The 17171-nt window shown below is 42.0% G+C and overlaps 1 protein-coding gene across 5 annotated transcripts in view; it reads left to right on the forward strand.

Annotated features, from left to right (window-relative positions):
• LOC139796858 (nesprin-2-like) overlaps positions 1-17171 on the forward strand; it is a 178812-nt gene that overhangs the window by 101460 nt on the left and 60181 nt on the right. For all 5 annotated transcript variants that reach the window (XM_071745335.1, XM_071745336.1, XM_071745337.1 and 2 more), the window contains exons 64-78: positions 1671-1865; positions 2421-2495; positions 3566-3694; positions 4344-4451; positions 6734-6967; positions 8814-8981; positions 10326-10451; positions 10840-10952; positions 11605-11737; positions 12665-12796; positions 13378-13530; positions 13781-13990; positions 14898-14999; positions 15968-16087; positions 16326-16526. In XM_071745335.1, coding sequence (XP_071601436.1) covers positions 1671-1865; positions 2421-2495; positions 3566-3694; positions 4344-4451; positions 6734-6967; positions 8814-8981; positions 10326-10451; positions 10840-10952; positions 11605-11737; positions 12665-12796; positions 13378-13530; positions 13781-13990; positions 14898-14999; positions 15968-16087; positions 16326-16526 — 2199 coding nt within the window. The remainder of the gene's footprint in view (positions 1-1670; positions 1866-2420; positions 2496-3565; positions 3695-4343; positions 4452-6733; positions 6968-8813; positions 8982-10325; positions 10452-10839; positions 10953-11604; positions 11738-12664; positions 12797-13377; positions 13531-13780; positions 13991-14897; positions 15000-15967; positions 16088-16325; positions 16527-17171) is intronic.

Genomic DNA, 17171 nt, shown 5'->3' on the forward strand with positions numbered 1-17171 from the left:
TAATTAAGTCTAATAACTGTTTATAAAGTGCCTCTGAAATAAATGTTTAGCTTTTTGCAGTCAGTCACAACAAAGTTAATACACATCCACAGTAGTTGCCTAATAACTATAATTGAAAAGTAGGATCCTCAGTACATTGCTGCTCTGCTTGATGGGTGGATGTTGGAGACTTGATGCCAGTACTAAGTATGACTCAGTTCCTGGTTCTTGTTTTTGTATTTGAGCGTAGGACGTTGTTTAATAGCTCCTTTTTCACAATTGTAGCATTTCATTAATAGAAGTGGGCAACAGAATTTCCCATTTTATTGAGAGGCTTTGGATGAAGAAGTGATGTTAAAAAAGACAAGGGTTCTGAGGAGATTTTTTACTAGTGAAGTTTGCAAAGCAGTAACTGGTAAATGTATGCTGTAAAATCTCCTCCTGCAATGAAACAAATAGAAATACTGTTCTTAGTGAGCATTTATAAAAAATATGCCAAATTTTCATGGGTGGCTGTTTCCTCATTCCAGGGACTTTTTATTTCCTCTACCTTTGTAAGGTTTTACCTTGTGTTTCTTGGGAAAAGCATCCTTATCTGAGCAGAGTTCCCACATCCTTCAAAAGCTTGCTGGGGTTGCTTACCTGTCATGCAGCCACACTGACATTATTAATACATTGAGACACAACTGGCAGTATTACTCCTTTCATCTGTCACAAATTATTACTTGCATAGCATTATTCACACCATGGTAGAGTATGGTGTGGAATTATTTCAAGCCTAGCATCAAGGCTTGCTCTGACATACTGAGCCCAGTGTGCAATGGAATATTTAGACATGTTTCAGTTCTCTGAGCAAGCAACAGTGCTTCAAGGCACTTTGAGTAATGAAGGGAGTAGGGAATTTTATTCCTTGCCCTGTTCTACTTTTTGTTGTTTTCTTTGGTCACCTGGAAACCTGACAGTAATGAAGGGCTCTAGCAGAAAGCTCTAAGGGCAGAACACCAGCTAGAGCAATAGTCATGGCCAAGCAGGAGACCAAGCCAGATTTATTTCCTCCTTTGTTAGTGCAGAGTTATTTGGGTTATTGTTTAGTCCTGCAGAACAGTAAGTCTTTTCCTTGTACTTTGCTGGGGACCATTGCTTCCAATATCACATTCAAATACATGGGACAGTTTGGTCACTAAAACCCACTCAATAGTTTCTGTGTCCTTTTAGGCCAGCTTCAGCAAAAATGACTCAGCTCTGAACTACCTTTATTCCTTTGCCCTTTTCAAGACTGCCCCAAGTGTTTCATGTCAGCTTTCCAAGGAAGGTAGCTGGAAGTAACATCCTCTGCTCTGACACACAGTGATGTAACCCAGCTGCATTTCCTCCAGCCTGAAGGAAATTCGTATTCTTGTGACTATGCAGACCTAGTTAAAGTTAGTTGTCCAGCCTTTCAGACTTCCTTCCAGAGTACCAACTCCTGGATGACAGGTGGCAAGTCCTGTGCTGACCAGAATCTGTTGCTGCTGTTTTGCATTTAGCTGGACATCTCCTGCAGTGACAATGGGGAACTGTCCCAATGCCCTGAAAAAGGAAAAAGGGGAAATAGCCCCAGCCCCAGTAAGATGCATCACTGGTATCATCTGTTACACTACTGTTTGGTTAAGTGGGAAAAATGAATGCTTACAGATGTTGTTACTCCTCAGGGAGAAATGGAAGCTGTAAAAGAAGAAATCATAAAGCTGTGCCAAAGAAAGGAAGATATCCTGACTGAGATGAAGAATTCCATGTCTGAGCTTCACCGGCATGTACAGCAAGAAGTGCCTGAATCAGGAGATGAACCCAGTGCCTCTGTATTAGCACAAAGTGACTTGATTGGGACTGATGTTTCTGGCCAGCAGGTGAGTGGAGCATCACATTGTGATCACTTAGCCAAGAGCTGAAGAAGGTAAATAACCTTCTGCTTCTGGGAGGAGTGGCATGTGAGAGAGGAGAACCTCTGCAGATGTGAATTAATATTACTTTTCCTCCACCTTGTGCCTCTGAGTGGTCCCAGAAAGACTGGGTGTGATGCATGCCTGGGAGGGAGGTGTGTCTCTGGTTATTGAGCAGATCCAACACAGAGTTTGCATCAGTGAATGAACAGCAAAATGTTTGATGAAGAGTTCTACTGATAATCAGTTGTTCTGGGATTTTCAGGAATTGTTTTCATGGCACAAAATGAATTTTGCCCCTATTATAGCTCTTATGTTGAAACATAGCACAGAGAAAAGTCCCAGTTTTCAGAAATGCTCAGTATCTGCAGCCTTCAGTTACTATAATGTAGGGTGGCAGATGTTCACTGCTTCTCTGCAAGTGGGCCCCAAGTGGTAATTTTCTTTTGTTTTATGGCCAGAAGAAGTTTCTCTGTTGTTACCATGAATAATTGGGCTGTCTCTGTGTGTGTATTTTTATAGTTGAAAAAAAGAGGAATGTTGTCTCTTCTACCTTCCTTAGATGAAGAGTCAGAAGACTTCTCTTTACACAGCAAGGTGAGTTCAATACATAGCTTATCTGTACTGCTGGATATGTAAGATACAAGATTTTTGGTACACGACAAATTAAGAAACGTGTAAAGCCCAAATACTTCAGAACAAATTGAAGCACCTGATATTACTCAAGGACACTAAGGAATTATACTTCAGCCAGCCTACCCATCTTACAGTGCCAGTATCACACAGCACCTCATTCTGTGATGTATGATCCTGCTTCTGATGGAATTGTTTATACAGTGCTACCTCCTTTGTGGAAGTGTCAGTTGCAAAATATGAACCTCAATACCAGTGTTTCTATGTGGGGGTGGGGTTCAGACAGCATTAGACAGCCTCTGAAGTGCTAAAACTGGAAAAGAAAACCCAAAACTATTTGTATATTTTGAGTTTAAAAAGAAAAAAAAGATCAGACTATTGAGAATGGAGATAAGATAGGAGAGATTTCTGGGGAGAAACTGGGAAAGCCTATTCAAAAGTTTGCTGTGAATATGGGAAGTCTGAAATCTCAATTTCCCTGAAGCTCTCACTATGGATATTACCCTTTTTTGCTACATCCTTGCAACAAGAATCAAATGGAAATGTGGCAAAGAGGTGACAGTATTGGGGGGGTTGCTTTAGGCTAGGCAAGGATGAAAAACCATGGCTAGGCAGGGCAAAGAAGTCCACCTTGGGAAGAGGTAATTTCTTACCTGTTTGATCATACACTTCCAAGATTTCTGATTCTGCACCTTCATTGGTGCCATTTTCTTTATATACAAGGCTTTTTGGGGGACAGACAGGAGAATTACTGTTTCTTGGTTTGTTTTTTTTAATCCGTTTTCTAAATAGTGTGAAAAAAAATGAGGCTACTCTGAGTTCTCTACAAAAACCTATCAGTGCCATCCAGCTATTGTTCAGCAGATGTTTCAGCAGAGCTATAGAGCAAGGGAAGATGTGGGATTTAGGAAACACCATATGGATAGATAAACAAGGGAGAAATGGCACCAAGTGTCACTAAAGGTTTACAGTAATTTCCATTGCCTGAAGGAATGTCTGAGCTTCCTACACAAACTAATACTGAGCTGTTACAGCTTTCAAAGGGGAGTACAGCCACAGACAAATACTCAAGCTTTTGGCCTTCAGAAAGAGATGATGAAAGATATAAAGAAGACAGTGCAACCTCCTGGTCTTCTGGTACCTTAACAGATGGCATTGCTCAGGTAATGCTCTCAGGTTTCTCTCCATGGGGATAGGAGCTCATCTTTATGGAAAAAATCTTGTCCTGGGTATTGCCAAAATCTGCCAAGTAAGAGAACCATGGAAATGCAGGACATGATGGCTATATTTATCCATCTTCCATATCCCACTAAATCTTGCCACTTGAAAACTCTGTTCCTGTTGCATGTATTTGCTGAACTTAATGACCTTAGGACTCTTTCCCCACCTAAATTGTTCTAGGATTCTGTATTAATTATATTCAATATTAATTTCTTGTCTGAAAAAAAACCCACAAAGATAGAAATGCACCTTTTTTAGCAGCAATTTGTTGCACTAATTCCTGGAAAGACTGTAAAATATGCGTTTTTTGGGGGGGTTGATTTATTGAAGATGTTTTCTGATACCTAAGATACCTGATCAGCTACAATTTTGGTGGTATACGGCTTCTCTTATTTAGGTGTCTTGATAATGTTGTGCTAGCTGCAATCTTTTTGTCTCTGCATATCCATGTTAGATATGTAAGATAACTCTGTGTGAGAACTCTTGGTCCAGGACTGCTGTAGGTTGAGAGGCTGCAGTTCTTGGAGGCTTCTCTAGCACAGCAAGGCAATAATGACACAAATACTTCCACTGTTGCCTCTTTCTCTACAGGATGCTGATGAAATAATGGAATCCCACAGTAAATGTGGTGAGGAGACCTCTCTGCAAACTTTGCAGAGCACTGAAGGCTGTGGCACAAATGATGGCAGCCAGCTGAGGGTGAGTTTCAAGGCCTGAAGTAGGCTGACCAAGATGACCTTCTGAGCTCATTGCATAACCTACCTAGTGGGCAGGGGCCCTGTTTGGTTTCAGTAGTGCTATTGGAGTTTGTTGCAGTATTTATGATAGGGTAGGATACCTACAGGCTTTTGTGGGCATCTTCATACTGCTACATTTTGATTTCCTCCTTGAAAATGCAATTTACTCAGGAAGAAATTGGAGTATTTTCAGGAAGGAAGATGCTGGCATTGATACTGACAGGAATGGAAGGGTTGAAGTGATGTAAACATACATCAGCTATGGGATGGCAGCCAAAGGAGAAGTGAGGGAGATTGACACTCCTTTATGTTGCTGCTTTGTGGAAGGCACACACAGGCTAAGGGAGGAGTGAGCTGCAGCATATGGTTTATATGCAAAAGAATATATGGAGATAGACTTGAATGCTCCCGGAAGTCCAGAGCAGAACCCGGTAGCTGAGCAGCCTCTGGACCTACAGGGCAGAAGAATCTTTCTGGATTTACAGGGCAGAAAAAACCTGAACCTGCCTGGGGTACCCACAGCCTGTAGGACCAATGATACAGAAATTCAGTTCAATGGTTTCTTGAGCTGGACATGGCAGCTCTGTGGTCTGTGGGGAGACTGCTGTCAGGTTGTGAGCCAGGGTGACTCTTCTGCTCACATGGACAGGGATTGTGGTTTAATCCCAGCTGGTAATTCAGCACCACACAGCCCATTGCTCACTCCTCTCCCCATGTGGGGAGGAGCATCGAAAAAAAGAGTAGAACAAGTGGGTTGAGAAAATAACAGTTCAGTAATTGAAATAAAATAAAATAATAAGAATGAATAGTATGAAAAGGGATATAACAGAAAGAAAAAAATAAAAAAACCAAAAAAACAACCCAAGGAAGAATTGTTGTACAATGCAGTTACTCATCACCCACTCACTGATGCCCAGCCCGTCCCCAGATAGCAATTGCTCCTGGTGAACTCCCCTCTGATTACATACTGAGTGTGATGTATGGAACATGCCTTTGGCCAGCTTGGGTTAGTTTTCCTGGCTATGTCTTCTCCCAGCTTCTTCTCCACAAGAAGAGGGAGTATGAGAAACCAAGTCCTTAGCTTAATGTAAGCATTGCTTGGCAACAGCTACAACAGCTTATGTGTCATGCACAGTATTGTACATGTGTGATGTTTTATTATTTAAAACAATGAACTAAACCAAACAGTTTTCCAGCACTAAAGCTGGAAATTTCAGGTAGAGGTTTAAGTATTGGTTCTTTCTAATTTCCTCATTCATATACACCTCAACAAACATATTTAGACTGTTTTGGGATTCGTATACTCAATTTACTTTCTATGTGTAATGGCACTTTGCCATTCTGGCTCAGAGGCAAACAAGAGTAGTAGTGATTCAAGTAAAACATTGATAGCTGAAACCCTGCTTTATTGGTCGGTGATTTTTCTGCCAAATCTCACTTGAATATGGAGCTTGTGCACTACCACTGACCAGCTTGGTTGCCTGAACGCATGCTGTGGAGCTGCAGGACTGTACAAGTAGTTTGTTCCTGTGAAGTTGTGCTTCATTTATTTACCAGTATTTGCATGTGTGGAGGAGGTATATACAGACCTGTACAGCCTTCCTATTAATTGCTGATATCTCCAAGCACTTTAGACTTTTTATTACGGAAGTGTGCAATGCTGCTTCTTGAAGGACAGCAAATGAAAAGAAAGAATTGCACAAGACATAAAATACGTCGTGTTTTTCTGTGTGACCTGGAGCCTGATTAAAGTATATTCAACGGTTAGAAGTGAAGACACACAAGTAGCTTACAAGCATTGCCCAAGAGCTTGCTTTGCAGCTTTAAACTGCATTGCTTTTACATCCAGCTCCCCCAGAAAAACATCTCTCCTCAGGGGAGAACTGGTTCATGGTGAGTCACTCTGCTTCCTGTGCAGCTCAGTTGTACCTGTGCACATGCAAATAAATTGCTGTCTGGAAACCTGTTACACCAGATCCCAGGATCAAATCGCCTGGCTGCTGAGTTTCCCTTTCTTTTTCTTTTCTACTTTCTTTTTTTTTTTTTTTTTTTTTTTTTTTCCCTTTTTGTTTGTTTGTTTGTTTGATTTTGTTGTTGTTGTTTGCTTAATTTTTTTTTTTTTTTTAATTAATCTGGGAACACGGTGTTTCGGAGCTCTGTGAGTGTGAAAGTTAAACATTTCCCAGGTGAAAGAAATGAAAAACCAGGTAGATAATCATGCTTCTCTTATGTGCTTTGCTTCAGGGTGACAAGACTCCTCCTGTCCCCATCGCCACCCAGGGCTCTCCAGGGAAGGTGGGAGATTCAGAGGAAGCTGTGGATGGCGCCAGGCCTGAGCCAGAAACGATCCTCCAGGTGTGCCAAGCCCAGGTTGCTGAGCTGGAACAATGGCTAGACAAAACTAAAGTGTCCCTGAGGTCAGACCACCAGACCCCCAAAATGCAGCAGATGGTGGAACTGCAGCTTGCTGATTCCCAGGTAAGGTGAAGTGATCAGTTTGCTGCTGCCATCCAAACAAGTCTCCCTTCCCTGGGGTGTGTGTCTGCAGAAAAGCTGCTGCTTCTCCTCTTCCTGCTTTGTTGGCGTCATTACACTGTGCAGAAAATAAGTAACTGCTTGGCTTCAGCTTCATGTGCAGCTTTCCAAGAGCTTAGTTGAAATGCCTACTTTTAGAATTGGGATCTTTGTGCATCCAGGAAAAACTCTTGAGTATTTCAAAGCTTTGGTTTGCTTTGGATTATTTTCAGAAACATGGCTTGGTATAGATTGAATGTGTTACTAAAAAGCAATCATTCATCGGTCTCAATAGGGTCACTTTCAGTTTATATTTTTGTCAGAGTGATTTATAAGCTAGCTTCCAAGCTGGTAAATTATTATTTTGCACTTTTTGCAAAAAGCTGCCAGCATAGGTAGGAAGACAGAAGCTCCTCCCCTGTGGGCAGTGGTGGTATTCGGACCTACTGCAGTAGCTTAGAGCAGCCTCTTGCCTGGGGTGGCAGCAGAAGGGAAGGAGTGGGTGGTACCCCTTGGTGAAATAGGTGGAGGAAAACAGGACTGGCATGAGGGGCTGGAGTGGTGGAAGTCCTGGCCTGAAGATTTTTCCCTTGCCTGCATGTTAACTGCAAACGTGCAGGCATGCCACTGAAGTTCCCCTCTGTGCCTGTCCCGTTACCAGCTTGCTTCAAGCACTGAGTCTACCTAGAGCAACAAACTTCACTCACCATAAAGGAGCCAATACCACCATGTCCCCATTTGAATTTTCCAGGAGCCATTCCCAGCTGTTTTGGTACTGCTGTTGTTGGGTGGGGGTCTTTAATGGGAACTCAGTCCAGGCCAAGAAGTGCCTCTGGGTTTATGCTGTGATTCAGCCAAGTGCTTGGGTGCTGAACTCAAAGGGAATGAGGATCCAGAATGCACCTAAGAGCTGGCTGGGTCTGGGTCCCTTCCAGGGCTCAGGTCAGCAGAGGCTTCAAGAGAGCAGCTCCAGCTGGGAAAAACAAGCAGGCTTCAGGCAGCTGTCAGCACTCCTGAATTCCTGTCAGCTTCTAACAGTTTGGTTCAACATTAATGAATTTGGTAGGGGGAAAAATTTTTTTCTAATCGAGAATTTCTAATTTTTTTCCTAGTCAAGATCTACTCAGAAGAATACACATGGCACAAAAAAACCAGTCTCTGGCTATGGATGTGTGATGTACAGCAGTTAATTTATTGCAGTTTTACTTTGCAGTTGAGCTATGGTGCCTATCTCTAGACATGAGTTTAACATAATTCAGAGATACACTTTGGCTGGTAGCAACTTGAATAAAAAGACAGATCCCAACAGTTTGCAATGGTCTGGCTGACACCTGCTAACATGACTGTGTTGTGGTAATCACATCGTTCCTCCAAAAGGGTGGTATCATCAACCTGTGCACTGCCTCCTTCGCCCCTTTTGAAGTGTCTTCTTGGATGCATCCAAATGGAGGCTGTCATTTCTGGTCTTCTTTTTTGTAACTCTATATCCGAGTTAATGTAACTCCCTGCTGATGTTCAAAACAGTTTTAGGAGTATTTAGGAGAAGTATTTAAAATGTATTTAAAATGTATTTAAAATGTATTTAAAATGTATTTAAAATGTATTTAAAATGTATTTAAAATGTATTTAATTGTTGAGGCTAAAAAGAGACTGTATCCAGGAAAATTTAGGGAGTTTGCAATGATTTCTCTTTCTGCCTGTAGGCTTCTACTCTTTGCAAGCCAGGCAAGTGCAAGCATGACTTCAGAATGTTATCAGGAAAGGAGAGTTATACTTCTAAAAATGAATAATTGACTACTGTCCCTTCCAGGTGATGTTATCAGAGATTGAACAAAAGGTCCTTTCTTTATTGGAAGATTGTGGAGATAGTGCAGATTGCCAACAAGAGACAGAAGCACTTTCCTTGAAGCTGAAGGAAGTGAAATGCAATTTGGAAAAAGTCCAGAATATGCTTCAAGACAAACACCATGAAGAGCAGGTAAAGCATATGAATGCTATGCAGAGCAAGAGTGAGTCGTGATGCTTTAGAATCATAGAATCATCAAGGTTGGAAAAGACCTCTAAGTCCAACCATCTGCCCTACAACCCCTAGTCACTAAACCATCCCTTGTAGCACCTCATCTACTTGTCTTTTGAACACCTTCATGGGTAGTGCCCCCACCACCTCCCTGGACAGCTTGCTCCAATGTGTAAACACTCTTTCTGTGAAGAAATTTTCTCTAATACCCAACCTGAACCTCCCTTGGCAGAGATTGACTCCATTTCCTCTTGTTCCATAGCTTGTCTCAAGGGAGAAGAGGCCAACATATGTCTCACTACAACCTCCTGTCAGGTAGTTGTAGGGAGCAATGAGATCTCCCCTCAAACATAACTGTGTTTTCAGAAGAACGATTACAGATTGCTGTGTGAAGCAAGGAAGGGTAAAAAGTCAATCAGAAAAGTCAAACTGTCTATTGTTCTACTACATAGTGCTGTATTATTTGTAGTTTGAAGCAAATACTGGATTTTTAATGAATCTCTGAACAACACCTTTTCGGTTTTAAGTGCTAAGTGACATAAGTCAAGATTTTTCAAGGAGTACAGGAAAATGATAAAAGGTTTTGTGTTGGTTTGATTTTTAAAAATGCCTTTAGAAGGCCATTATGTCTTTCTGTGACACAGCCACAGCTGAGAGGCCCTTAACCAGTAACTTTGAAGAATGTGTAACTGGCAAGAGCAGTGACTCCACCAGCTCTCCTGCACCACAGCTCCATGCTGCTTGCTGAGTTTCCCAGTAACTCCCACCTTCAGACATCATTCCCACTTTTTTGTGCAAGGGTCCAGAGAAGCCCCCCTGATGTATTTGTGTAAGAGCAACCACAGCCTCTCAGTGCTGCAGGAGCACAGCCTAAAAGGGAACTTGCAAAGCCAAGGAGAGAATTAGCACTGGTAAAGGCTCTTACAGAAATATATCTGAGCACAGACAGGTAGAAAATCCACGCAGCTTAGCAAGTTTGTAAGCATAAATTGCACATAATTTGGTCAAACAATAGGAATGGAGGGCGAGTATCAGTTAATCTCTTAGCAGGAAGAGCAAGACAAGCCTCATAACTGTAAGGAGGAGAAATGTGAGGACTTTAGCAGCAGGTTAGAGTGAGTCAAACTTTGAGTAAGTGGAACTGGGCAGTAATCTTTGCAAGAGTAGCAACTGTTCCATGCTCTTCAGATTCTGTGCATGGTAAGTCCAAGGCATCTCTGCTTTTGCCATTTCCCAGACTGCACCTGCAGGTTCTGTCCTCCTGTCACCTCTGGAAGCCTTCCCACCACAGGTTTCTCTTTACAGGTTGACAACAGGGAGAGGATGGACCCAGCACCCCTGGAGATCCTACACTCAGATGGCTCCAGCACTCCTCAGCTTTCCCTTGCTGAGCAGCCCCTCATTTGGCACAGTGGTTTCCAGCACCCACAGGTAATTCTCCTGCTGTCCAGGAGCCAGTTGCTCCCCATCCCTGCTGGGATGCTGCATTTATTAATTGGTGCAGTTTCCACTGTGGGGTCATGTCTGTCAAGGGTAGGCTTCAGCCACCCCTTTCAGGATGGAGCAAGGCTTTGTCACTGAAATCCTGTATCCAAAAGGTTCAGTGGTACCACAAAGCTGGGTGGTACCTGAAACTTGCCTTGTCTGAGTGATTCAGATGGCATCACCTATCCCTCGACTTCTTAACTTTGAAGCATTGATGGATTATAAAACCTGAATCTATATATTAACATTTCTTTTGAAGGTTAATTTGAAGCTAAAGATTCAGATTAATTCAGTGCACATAACTGATTGTACTGTTCATGCTGTTCATGCACAGGGTCTGAAGATAAAAGCAGCTGAGCAGAAAAGCATCATTGACTTCATTGAGTCGTGCGTGGAAAAAATGCAGCCACAGTCTGAGGACAGTGTGACTCAGAAATTAGAATCAAGGTACAAACCAACAAAATTAATTACCAGATTCAGTGATGCAAAACTGCCTTAATGTACTGAAAGGTTGTAGTGGCACCACTGGTGCTGTGCAGGACTGTGTGCCTTTGGAAGAAACATGGCAGAAGCTGGGAATTTTCTGCAATCAACAGAGTGGAAAAGTGGAGTCTCATTTATGTGACAGGCTCCTTGATGCTGGGCTGACTCCAGTGTTCAGAGTCACTCTTGTTATCAGGCAGGACTAACACCTGCCTCAAATTAACCATGCCCATCTGGAGGCAAGCTGGGTGTCTCTGACAGCCACTGTTGTACAAAATCACAGAGGTGCCCAGCCAGGTTTAAAGGCAGCATCTTTGAGAAGATGGCAGTGGGATCATGCACTTCCCAGCATGGAACCAAGACTTGCTGTAAGACTATGATCCTCATATTGTATTCCTGGAGGTGGAGGCTGCCAGGAGGCTTCTGGGTATTTCATGGGAAGGGAAAAGCCCAGACATGTATAAAAGCTTGGATTAAAGACTATCCATAAACTTGGTTTCACTCTGGTTTTGGAGCAGGAACAATAGAAACTAATTTTATACAAGAACTCTTACAAGACTGATTTTCCTTAATTTGCTTTTGTATTTGCCGTTCTAACAATGTTTTCTCAATACAGCAATGGAACAAAGAGAGAGCAACCTGAGCCTGCCTTAGCTCCAAAGGACCAAAAGGGCAATAAATGGCAATATTTACAGCAAGAGCTCTCATCAAAGATGAAATCTCCTCTCAGCCAGCTTGTGGAACCTCAGGTGTGTTTAAGTTCCCTAAAACACTTTCTGATGGTGGTGGTTGCTTGTGGTAAAGACAGCAATTAGTGTATCTTCCTACATCATCATATCATGACTCTTCATGAAACCTGTGCAAGTGTCCTCTGAAGGAAATTGTTTCTGCACACTGCTGTCATGATTGTCTTTTAATTTTACTCTGAGATAAAGAATGTCTCTGAAGGAGTGACTGCTAAGCACAGTGTAGGAGCACCTAGGTGTATCCTTGTAGCTAACATTCAGACCAGATGTTATCTGCTTCATTCTTTCAAGAGAACTAGAAGAGTCAGCCAGGAACCTCCCAGGTGATTTTTGTGGCTATGGGTTAAGTCTCAATTCTTGCAACTGAGAACAAAAAAATTATCTGGCTTTAATTTTCTGGTGCCATTCACCACTGTGTTCTCTTTCTCACATATCAAAAGCAGAGTTTGGACTGCAACCAGAGCACATCAGGCATTTCTTCTGAACAGACTGCACGGTTTTACTGCTTGAACAAAGCTGTAATTCCTGCTATTAACAGTTCTGTTCACATTACATTAGAATGATTAGATTCCCTGTTCTCTGAAATTACTGCATCATATGGAAGAACATCAGTCAGGCACAAGGGTGAATGCCAGATCTCTTTCAGGCAAGACTTACACTGCAGCAGGCAGCAGGTTCTGCCTTGACACAAACTGCAGCTCATAGCCCCGACCATCAGAGGCTCCTTCTCAGACCCTGTCCCATCAGGGCCCAACCCACTCAACTAATTTGTGCCAGGAAAAAAGGGAATCCCCCCATCCAGGTGCTTTATATTAAAGCCTTGAAGCTTCCCTTTTAATGCTTTTTGAGAGGAGTGCTATCTAGATGCCCATAGCCCTGTCTTCATTTGAGCTGTTGACCTAATTGCCATGTACTTCTTCCAAATATTAGATTACAACAAAGATGAATATGCTGCCCCGAGGCACATTTGCTAGTGCAGGAGCCCCAACTGTGGAAGAACTGAAAACTTACACTGTCCAGCTGGGAGACCTAAGCCAAGAAGCAAATGTGGTGCATGCACAGGTAAAAATGACATGTCCCAGCACTTCTAAAAAAAATGCCAGGGATTCTAGACATGAGACACTGTTTGGGCACTGGGAAATGTAGCCAATAATCATAATATTGCAGATGGTGTTCATGGTAGTGCAGCTTTGGCATCAAGTATGGAGTGTAATGTAGAAATCCATTTAGGATTTTGAGAGGAAACATTTGAAGTTTCAGCTATGATATTTTCACTGCTTGGATCCAAAGTTTTGCCAGTCTGGGTAAAACCCTTCTGACTGTATAAAGCAAGGAGCCCAGGAATGATTTCAGTAAATTTGCAGTACTGGAGCTGAGAAGACAAATTGTGTTGTGCCCCTTGCTGAGATTAAAGCCCTGTAAGACTGCAACCACACCTGGTACATAAAGGGTCACTGTCTCAGCTTTGGCCTGGACATCTCTGAATATTGCATTCACCTAACTGTCTCATAAGTCTGTCCCTCAGTATTTCACTAATTACATTTTATTATTAGCTGACTGAACCTCTACCATTATATGAGTGAATAAACCTTAGCCAAGCCTTGGGTAAAAGTACTGAAATCTTCTGACTTGCCTGTACCCAGGATCATGTGGCCGAGGAAGTCTCTTCCAATTTGGACAGAAAATTGTTTGAGTTGCTCCTGGCAATCAGCCGATGTTTGAATAACATGGAGGAGATGTTAAACACCTCAGTCCTCTCCACTGAAGAGGCAGCTGTGCAGCAGGCTCTTTATGAGGTAACTGTCCTAAGCATCCAGGAGGGCACCCCAGTGGCTCTCTGTTACATCAGAATGTATAAGACCTGATATTTCCTCTCTGATTTGCTGGTATTATTCAGGAGTAACTGCCAAACTATTTGGTGATGCATGGATTTAGTCCTATGGCTTTTGTCTGCAGTTATCAATTTGAGTCCTTCTGCCTTTTACAGGCAAGAGTCCTTGGACAGAGACCATTTTCACTCATGTTATCTTTCTTTCAATCCTTTAGACTCTTTCTGTTGAGCTGCAAAAACTTCACGCTGATCTGAGTGATAAAAAGGATGATCTTCTCAAGTCTATTAGCTGTGCTGGTGGGAGCACAGATGTGTTCTGTGAGTGCTTTAACAACTTGCAGGCACGGCTGGAACAAACCCAAGCTGCCACTGCTTCAAGGAGCAACTTGATGAAGGCTGGGCTGGATCATAATAGCAATTATCAGGTACTCCACTGCCAACTGCACATCTTGTTTCACAGCATCTGTTAGACCTGTCAGTGTTAATGCACTGGAGTTACAGATGAGCAATCTATAATGGACTGTCTTTTTTGGGGGGGTACTAAACAAACTCATTGTGGTGTTTTGTATATTCTTTGGGCTGCTGGATGGACTTGGGAGAGGGGGGTTGCTTCCCTTTTGGTTCCATGTCTGGCAGTGGGCTGCTTTTAGCTGTTTCTTACATAAGATTGGTTTCACCTTGTGTATTAACAGTTCCTCTGGGTTTTGTGCCACAGCAGCAGAAGCCATAGGTTTCCAAATTTGCTTTTTTGTTGTTGTTTTTTGGAGAAACTTTTCTGCAGCTTCTTGTGATGGGCTAAAGCTAGTAGGTGTTGCTGGAGAGCACTTGGATCAGGTATTTAGGCTGAAGTAAGGAAAGAAAAGCCCAGTATCTGAAATAGGTTTTCTAATGTCCAGCAAAATGTCCAATGTGCTCATCATCTGCAAGTCAGCCCAGCTCTTCATTTCTAAATAATAAAACAGCTCCTTTGAAGACCACAGGATGTTGTCTCCAAACAGCAGCAGATGTTTACTTCGCAGAATATGTGGACCCCCAGTAATGGGCTCTTTTTCTCAGGTTCAGAAGAGAATGTGCTTCTCTGGAAGTTTCTCAGATTTTTATAGTCACAGAGGATCATTACAGAGTAATCTGCTTGCTTACACTACACAGACTACAGAATTTCCCTCCCTAAATTAATTCTGTAAGCTCATAATGCACATAACTTAATTTTTTTTAAGAGGAAAAAAGTGCTTTTACTGTAGGAGGAAACCATTTTGTTTGCTGTGCAGTTTTGTCTGGTCATTTCTATATTCTTGATATATGATGTGTTTCTGTTGTTTGTTTCTTTTGCAGAATGAAACCAGGCTGCTCTATGATGAGTTAGCTGAGAAAAAAGCTTCTCTGCAACAATGCTTGAATGCAATACATGGACAAGATGTTTCTGAACAGCTTCAGGTAATTTCATTTGAAGGAAAGTACAGGACAGACTGACCGCAATAATTGTAATTTTTAGTTTTCTGCAATCTATTAAGTTTAAAATCTTATTTAGGTTTTAAGAATGGAGGAAGGAGAGGGCTCAGTATTCACCACCCCTTTTTTCTACTGCAGCCCAATGGGCAGTCAGACCTAATTCCCATCCTGTTAGTAGTTGGAGTGGAGGAACCAGTCTCTCCACGACATCTCAGAACAAATACACCCCACACTATGGCAGGGAGGAAAAAGAGTTGCACAAAGTAGAGCACTTTACATATTATGTCTTTTAATATGCCAGAGTAGTTTTTCTTTGTAGGAATAGGACTCTGTGGGAATAGCTATTTTCTTCAGCCTTCTTGGGGATTAGCAGAGAATTAAAACTGCATATCCTACCCAGAATGGTCACTGTCCATCTACTTGGTGTAGCAAAGAGGGTGCCCTGAAACTGTTGTGTTACTGGGCCATAACTTTGTTTAAAGGCATAACTTTCTGCCAGGATGAAAGCTGTGTTCAGAACTGCTGAATCCTCTGGCAGGCACTGCTGCCTTTGATATGTTCTGTCAAGTAACCACTTCTGGAAAAAGTGTGCCAGAAGTACATAACTTCTCTTTCTTCAGAGAGAATCGAATCTATCTTAATCCATCCCTGACTGAGCCCTTTTAATTCATGAGAAAAACATTGCATTTTCTGAGTCCATGATTCCTTTTAATGGCTGCTCTCAAATTAGTGAGCTGAAAATGCATGTTGAATGTTGAACTGAGACACAGGACCTGAATTATTTTCCTGTCTGTGCCATGTGAATTCAGTGAGCTGTGTCTTGTAGATCTAGTTTATAACCTGTCTGGATCTCGGGGTCTTTTAAAGCCCCTGGATCCACTTTGCTACTTGTGAAAATGGAAAGCTTAATGGAACAGAACTCTTCCTAATAGCTTGTTTGGTCTTTTGTACAGAAAACTGATGCCTGTGCTCTGGAGCTGCAAAACTTGGAAAGCAAAGTAGCAAAACTGAGAGGCCATGGGGAAAGATTTCAGTTACCTATCACCTTAATCCTTGAAGCTTATAAATTAGAGGTAAGAGTACAGTACAGCTTCCATTTACTCAGGAAAGCTTGATTCTTCTAAGCAATAGATTTTTAATATTTTATAATATAAATATATAAATATTATATTTCCATATAAATATGAATGGTGATTCTATTATTAGTAAAATAAATATTTATATTTATATGTCTATAAAGATATAAAATGCATATTTTATGAATAAATATAGTATAAATATTTTATATTTTGAACTGTGTTTATGTTGTAGGATGTTTTGGATGACATGTGGGGGATTCTGAAAGCTAAGTACATGGAGCTGAACCCTCCTTCTGTCAGTGAGAGCCAGTATGAGGATTTACTTCATGGATTTGCAGAGCTGGTAGCTATTGGCCGAGAGAAAATTGCCCAGGATCCAAAGCAGCTGTCAAAAAACAGAGCAGCTCTACAGTCTCACCTGAAAAATCACAAGGTATAAGATGCCTATCACAGCACTGTTCAGATCAGCATAGCAGGAGCACTGTTTTCTGTGGGTGGTTTCTCTCTAGTGGCCTGGAGAAGTAAAACTAGCTCAAAGCATAGGGGATGCAATGGAGTAGGTGCAGAAAACAAATCATGTTCTGCAATAGACCAAAATAGGTCCCACAAAAATAAGAAAGAGAGGTTATTATTGCAGCTGCAGTGTTGATGATAAATTAAGATCAGGATTTCATCTTGGTGTTGTAATTCTACTTTGGCTTACCTCAGAACAAGCTGATGTGTGAGGGTAACGTGGCCTCATTTCTGTTCATAAATCAGCAGTGAGGTTCCTGAAGTTGCTGTGTACCAACTGGGATTTGAGCCTTTGCTTTCAGGATTCTGTGCTATCATGATCTGATGAAGGAAACTTATACCTAAGAGCTCCTTTTCTGAAGGGAGGACAGTTTAGATCCTCCTGTTGGTATCCCAGTGTCTCCCATACCCAGCTGCTATGTGCTTGATGGGACCTGGCTGACAGTGCCCCAGCATTCTCAGTGTCTTGCTGCTTGCCAAAAAGCCCTGGCCAATAGATACTTGAAGATGTCTCTCTCATGTCAACACCTTAACTGCTTCACATAGCTCAGTCTCTCTTAAGAGT

The sequence above is a fragment of the Heliangelus exortis genome, chromosome 5 (assembly GCF_036169615.1).
Source record: "Heliangelus exortis chromosome 5, bHelExo1.hap1, whole genome shotgun sequence".
Lineage (NCBI taxonomy): Eukaryota > Metazoa > Chordata > Aves > Apodiformes > Trochilidae > Heliangelus > Heliangelus exortis.